The sequence below is a fragment of the Lygodium microphyllum genome, chromosome 20 (genome assembly GCF_053477565.2).
Source record: "Lygodium microphyllum isolate KBCC chromosome 20, Lygodium_microphyllum_v1.1.10, whole genome shotgun sequence".
Classification (NCBI taxonomy): Eukaryota; Viridiplantae; Streptophyta; class Polypodiopsida; order Schizaeales; family Lygodiaceae; genus Lygodium; species Lygodium microphyllum.
This window is the reverse complement of record NC_141154.1, coordinates 38,478,706-38,486,108: the sequence shown is the minus strand read 5'-3', so window position 1 is coordinate 38,486,108 and position 7,403 is coordinate 38,478,706. Positions and strand designations below refer to the sequence as shown.

The window sequence follows — 7,403 nt, the reverse complement described above, 5'->3', positions numbered from 1 at the left end:
CAGCCGAGTGAGCCATGCTTACGTAAAAACCGACGTGCGTGTTCAATGGCACAGACCTTGTTTCTATTCTAATCAAGTTATCAAGGGATCTTCGCCGGACTAAACTAATACGCGAAGGCCCTCTAGCCTCTAAATCACATTATAGAAATACTATTTTGCGTGTTAAATAAAACAGCCTTAATATCTATTGAACTTAAAAGCCAAAGATCCGAGTACACACAAACAGAGTGACTTCAAGAAACATGGTTCCGTGTACGTATTATAATATCCAATGGCAACCGGAAGAGAGCTGAATCACTCTGTGACGGGCTGGGCGTCGGCAGCTCAATTTTCTGTTATGGTCTTTTCCCTGCACAGGACGCTTAATGCAGGAAGCCTCCTACATAAACCCGTCGATAATCGTTCATGTGTTTCGCCATGTCTGCCGATTTTGCCCCTTCTCAAAACCTAGTTCTAACAAGGTTAGCAGTCTCACGTGCGAGTCAGCAATCGCACCATTCACCAATCATCTTGCGTCTCAGGATGTTGCACTTTCTCAGGCCAATACGGATTTCGGCCTGTAAGCCTCCATTATGACTGGATGTTACCACATTATATGCTGATGTATTGAAATGCATCACACAGGCTTTGACAGCCAAGACTCTGAAACATGTGAACAGCAATAGTAGACAGTAATGATTGGGAAATGCTGAGTATAGATGAGTCCAATAATGGACTTGAAAACGTGTATATAAATTTGTACGCACCAGCAATAAAACTGTGATCAGGGCAAGTGATGGAGACACAGGATTCTGTTGATTTTCTGGGAAATCTGGAATATTTGTATCATAGAAATCTGAATGTGTATTTTCTTAAAAATCTGGAATATTTGTATTATAGAAATGTGAATGTGTAGACAGACAGTAATCATAGGGAAATGCTGAGTATAGGGAGTAGTTGTATTAGAGAAATGTGTACACCAATACTAAACAGTAATCCTTCAGACATGCTAAGCATAGAGGAGTCTATTAATGTCTTTGAAAATGTGGATCAACCACCCTCGATCGATCACTTCCTGTTTATGTCACAGAAGTGCAGAAAAGCCAAAAATTTGGCTTATGCCAGACATGTGAGCGTCCATGTTCATGAGAATGGGCTGACGTTTTGTTCAGCCCTTGGGAACCATCTTGTCCCTATGTTTGTGGAATGTGGAAGCTTGATAGATGCCCAACGGATTTTTGACAAGTTGGCTGATCGGAATGTGTATTCTTGGACCTCTCTAATACAAGCTTATATTGATTGTCAGGAGTTCACACACGCATTTAGCCTCTTTGATAAAATGCTAGAAAGCTGTGTGCATCCTAGCAGTTGCACATTTCTGGCTCTGATACAAATGTGTGCAACATTGAGATCTTTGGAAAAAGGCCATGAAATACATAATGAGGTAGTAAAGAGGGATTTGGAAAGAGATGCTTTCCTAGGCAGCACTTTAGTTTATATGTATGCCAAATGTGGTTCCATTGCAGATGCACGTGGTGTGTTTGATGAGCTACCCACTCAAGACGTTGTCTCTTGGAACACATTGCTTGCAGGATATGTTGAACATGGGCTTGGGGAAGAAGCACTGAGTTGCTTGGAACAAATGCATTTGCAGGGGATCCCACCTGATTCTGTGACTTTTATTTGCAGCTTGAAAGCATCTCTTTGTACAGGAGTTATAAGGAATGTGCAGAAAATACACTGCGATATTGCATACGATGGATTTGAGCAAGATCCTTATGTGTGCAACAGTCTACTGGATGCATATTGTAAACTTGGCTCACTTGCAGAAGCTCAAGTAGTATTTAACAAGTTGCCAGCTCAGAGTGTGGTGTCATGGACTTCACTTATCACAGTCTATACTGAACACGGGCTCAGCAAGGGTGTGCTTAAATGCTTGAAGCAGATGCAAGGCGCAGGTGTCTCTCCAAATGCTGTGACATTTGTCTGTAGCTTAAAAACTTGTGGCATTATAGGAGACCTGGACAGTTGCCAAGAAATCCACTTGGAGATTATCAAAGAAGGTTATGAGGGTGTTCCTGCCATTGCAAACAATCTGGTGGATATCTATGCTAAGTGTGGTCTTCTTACTGAAGCACAGAGTGTGTTTAATGAGCAGCAAGCTCATGATGTAGTTGGGTGGACCTCGCTAATTGCAGGGCATGCCAAACATGGATTTGCAGAAAATGCATTAAACTTTCTGGAACAGATGCAGCTAGAAGGCCTGTCCCCAAATAAGGCTACCTTTACATGCAGCTTAAGAGCTTGTGCCAATGCAGCGGCTCTAGGTGGAGGTCGGGAAATACATCATCTGATTGTCTACAGTGGATTTGATGGAGATCCATCATTAAGTAATGCACTAATTGATATGTATGCCAAGTGTGGCTCGCTTAGAGAAGCACAAGAGGTGTTTGATAAGCTTCTGTATCGGGATATTGTCTCGTGGAACACTCTAATCACGGGGTATGCTGATCAGGGGCTCGGTGAGACAGCCCTTGACTGCCTAGAGGATATGCGTCAGCAGGGAATACTGCCTGATGTTATCACATATTTTGGTAGTTTGAAAGCTTGCAGCACATCCAGAGCCTTACATACTGGCCAAAAATTGCATATGGAGATAATTAGTGATGGATTTGAAGTGGACCAATCTATTGGAAACAGTTTAATTCATATGTATGCAAAATGTGGTTCACTAGTTGATGCACGAGAAGTGTTCAATGAGCTTCCGATTAGAGATGTGGTCTCATGGACGGCAATGATCACGGGGTATTCTGAATGTGGTGCTGAAGAAGAGGCACTTCGTTGTTTGCAAAACATGCAACAGGAAGGGGTGTGCCCAAATGCTGTGACATTTGACTGCAGCCTGAAATGTTGTGGCAGTTTAAAGGCTATAGAAAAGGGTCTACAAATTCATCATGTCCTCCTCATAGAAAGTATGGAAGTGGATACGTTTATAGGCAGTACCTTGGTAGATATGTATGTTAAATGTGGCTTACTTTTAGAGGCACAGGCTGTCTTTGATGAGCTGCCAGACAAACACGTGGTGGCTTCAAATGCATTACTTGCAGGGTATGCTAGGCGTGGCTGTACAGTGGAAGCAGAATGTGTGTTTGACGCAATGCCTGTCCAGGATGCTTTGTCCTGGACTGCCCTTATCTCTGGGTATGCTGATAGCGGACTTGGAGAGGAAGCTCTAAACCGCTTGAATCAGATGGGAGAAAAGGGTTTGTATCGTGATGCTGTGGTATATTCTTGTGGCCTTAAGGCTTGTGGGTGTACAAGAGCTACAGCAATGGGCCAGGAGTTGCACAATGAAATCATGAAACTGGGGTTTGACCAAGATCATGTAGTTGGTAACTCTCTGGTGGATATGTATGTAAAATATGGCTTGCTTGTGGAAGCACGAGCAGTGTTAGATGGCCTTCTACATCGAGATGTGGTCTCATGGACTACAATCATTGCAGGATATGCAGACCATGGGCTGGGTGATGAAGTGCTTGACTGCCTAGGCCAAATGCAACTAGAGGGCATATCCCCAAACATAGTCACATGGAATTCTATAATTCTTGGGTATGCTGAGGAAGGAAATGGAGACAAGGCTTTTAGTTCTTATGCACAATTGCAAGGACAAGGTGTATGTCCAAATTGTTTAACCTTCATCACTGTTTTAAAAGCATGTGGCAAGACAGCTTCAACATTGGTTGGAAAAAGAATCCATGCTCAAATTAAGACAGTTGATGAGCTTGAGATTACTGAAGTAACCAGAGCAACTGCTCTCATTGACATGTATGGAAAATGTGGAAGGATGGTTGATGCTCAGCAGGTATTTGATGCAGCACCTACGAGAGACCTCGCAAGGTGGAATGCGCTAATCACAGGTTATGCTCGTCAGGGAGAGACTGAACAAGTATTTTCTCTGTTTAAACAGATGAAACAGGAAGGCATATCACCAGATGGAATCACTTTTCTTAATCTTCTTACTGTCTGCAGCCATATGGGTCTTGTAGATATGGGCCTGGATCTTTTTTCTGTCATGTGTGAAAAGTACAACATAAACCCAAGCATGAGACACTACAACTGCATGGTTGATCTCCTTAGCCGTGCTGGCAAACTCCATATGGCTACAGCTATCCTGGAGAGCATGCCCCTCAACCCTGACCAAGTAACATGGAGGACATTGCTAGGTGCAAGTAAAAAATGGAATAACAAAGATCTTGGTGAAGATGCTTTTAAATGTGCACTGCAGATGAAGGAAAAAGTTGCAGCACCATTTGTCTTGCTGTCCAATGTATATGCAGATACTGAGATAGAAGGTAGTAAAATGGAGGTTTAGCATCTGAATGTGGAACCAACACAGGAATGACTGTCAGCAGAGATTTGGTACAAGGAAATCATAATGTTGGAAGTGCGGTTGGGCTCAATGGAGGCTGGGAGAGAACAGGGAGTGTGCAAAACATCATTTCCATTCCATGAAGTCAATGCCAAGGCAAACAAAAAGCATAGCAAGGAAAGGAGGACAAGAAGTATACTGTGAAGATTGATGATAGAAGAGTTACCCCAAAGAGAGCCACCGAGTGGTTCCCACACAGCTGGAAGGCACCAAGACAAGAACCTAGCCACAAATGAGCAGACAATGTGGGATTGCCAGTGGATGCTAATTAAATGGGCCTCAAGCTTATACAGTCCATGGAAAGGGAATAGAGGGCTATTGAGTTGGGTATGGTGATACATCCCCTTCTATGGGAGGTTGCTAGCTCTCTAGGGTTGAGGAAGAAGGTTTCTCCAGTGTGTGTTATTGAGAAGCATACATATTGTGCCCCCTCTCGAGGATGCTCAATAAAGTAAGAGTGTGCAGGAGATTGCAATGATAAAAGAAATGGACAACATAGAATAAGCATGGATCCCAAATCATGCCAAAACTGGATATTCTGTATAAGTTGCACAAGGCAGACTCCTCAAAACTGAAGCATGGGATGAGAAATAGCTCTCGGTAGCAATAGCTACACATGTCCAAGATAGCCCAAAGGAGCCTAGATCTGCAAAGCTCTTTGAAGACCATCCAATGACTAACATGTGTTGACTGGCTGCCACACTATGTCCAAGAAATGGAGTTATCTCTTGAGCACAAGTGTTGAATTTGTGCAAAGAGATGAATACAATTAGCAAGTGCTTTAATACAAAACTGCACTAGGTATGTCGCCTATTTCTTGCGATGTTCAATGACAAAAATCATGAATCTAGAGGTAGATTAAGGCAAAGGAGGATTAAATGTAAACTAGATGCACTTGATAACTAATTAATAATGAGTTACTATAGTCCAAACTAATTAGCTCTATGATATGAAGAGTTGAGGCATTAATAAGCTTAGCAACCATCAATTCATTATATTGAACTTTGAGCCAGGTTTGCCAATATATAGCTTTTTTGATTGTCTTTTGTCCACTCTTTTCGGATTTTCACCAGCAGGTGCCAAGCCGTGTGCAGCAGCAGCTGGGAGGATTCGATCCTCGACCGACAGAGACTTATGCAACTAATGGTCTTTTATATCTCTTCTTAATTTATCCTTGAATTTCAACACCCCTCTCTTTTCCTTGAGTCTGTTACCCTTGTATTTTGGGCCTTCAGCTTCATGTTTGACGCACAAGACAGTACAGTAGTTCCTGTACAATCACGAATAGTGAACGAGTAAGGAAGAAATTGTGTCACATGGTAATTTCGAGTAGATACAAGGTTTTGAAAGAGTAGGATGATCTGTGCATGAAGTTCTCCTTCCTAATATTTGCCTGGTTGCTCCAATAGCCTTGCGCACAATGATCCACCCTTTTGCACTTTGGACATTCTAGCTTTTTGTAAGGTATCTGATCTGGGAGCTAGCAAGTAAGCTTTTACTGGGCAATTGAATATGCGAGATCAATTGTTTAACGTTTTAACCCATCTTGAATTGTCAGAATGACTGGCAATCGGAGTAGAGCCAGCTCTACCTCGGAGAGTCGGAAGGGAAACATGGCCATACCCTGAAGCAATCTAGTCAAACCCATGGTGCGCCCTTGGGGCCGATGGGCATATGGTCATGGTGAAGTAATCTTGCACCGGCTTCATAGAGTGTGAAATGAGGGAAATCAGGTTCGATCCCTTTACTGTAGCATAGTCACACAGCGTTTTTCCCAACATGAGATGAGCTCGAGTTCTAAAGCCTATCCCATATTCGATGACTTTCCACTCACTCACTCAAAAAGCTTTAGTTATCTCAGTTGTTTGTGCTTCCATATTGTTAATGCAATCTATTTCCTTAATTAATCTTTAGGTAATGTTTTTCTAAATGATTCGTTTAAGCACGCCATATCAATTAGTAATGCACATTCTTTCTAAAAGGTATAATAAATGGACTTTCACTAATTTCAATCCCATTACAAAAACAATATGCTGATCATCTAGGGTCTAGCCTTCCACCACTCCTTGCTTGGGTTCACCCTAAGGGATGACACCTCTCATCCTAGGTAGCCAACAAGGTTATGAGTTGGTCTATAACTTTCCTCAAATCGAATACTCACTCCTACTCCTTTGAGAGCATTGTAGACAAGAGATGGGCTAGATTTAGTAGCTATAGATTTAGTAGCTATCTTGTCCCCTCGATGCTAGGTGGCTTTTAATCAACATAGCTCACTTCCAATATTGTATGGTCTACTCCATGTGGTGGTTGTTCTCAAGGCTAGAGGAAGATACCATTAAAAGTGAGAATAATACTAAACAAATTTAGTAACACACTTCTTAACCACACCAATCCATCCAGCCTAATATTACTAAACAACTAATTCTTAACCACACCAAACCATCTAGCCTAATATTACTAAACAAATTTAATAACACACTTCTTAATCACACCAAACCATCTGGCCTAATATTACTAAACAACTAATTCAAACTTGGGACATGGCAATTTTCATTTGGTGCAATAGGGATTTGGTCATCTGCAAAAGGGGTAGTATTAACAACACCCATGCTTGGGTTTATCTCAACTTGATTGCTTGTAGCTCAAGTAGTAGTATCTTGAACAACAATGATGCTTGAACAATACTGAAGGACCATGATGTCTCTTTATTTGATTGTTTTCAACTTGCTTTGGTGGGATGATGAGAGAGTGGACTACTTGCTTGGGCAAAATTTTAGCCTATGAATAAGGTGGAAGGAGTCTTAGCTCAAGCGCATCTTATATACGCTCAATATTCCACCCTTGTAAGGTGTCGCGAATGACTGATGGTGCTCAAGGTTGTAAGGCTCCCATTGTGAGGAGAAGCCATATGTAAGCTTGCCGTGGGTCTTGACGTGTATATCAAATAAGGTCTATGTGACTAGATGGCAAAAGTGTGACCTTAACCTAATGGTTA

At 42.0% G+C, this 7,403-nt stretch overlaps 1 protein-coding gene across 1 annotated transcript; it reads left to right on the top strand.

Moving 5' to 3' along the window:
- Positions 1 to 249: 249 nt before the first annotated feature.
- LOC148018850 (pentatricopeptide repeat-containing protein At5g55740, chloroplastic-like) lies at positions 250 to 5,531 on the top strand. Its single transcript, XM_087701679.1, has 2 exons — positions 250 to 5,209; positions 5,482 to 5,531. The coding sequence occupies exon 1, from the start codon at positions 917 to 919 to the stop codon at positions 4,349 to 4,351; it is 3,435 nt and encodes a 1,144-aa protein (XP_087557805.1). The 5' UTR covers positions 250 to 916; the 3' UTR covers positions 4,352 to 5,209; positions 5,482 to 5,531.
- Positions 5,532 to 7,403: the final 1,872 nt, after the last annotated feature.

Coding starts and splice junctions, on each gene's coding strand:
- LOC148018850 (XM_087701679.1), top strand. CDS start 917: ATGCTGAGTATAGGGAGTAGTTGTATTAGAGAAATGTGTACACCAATA.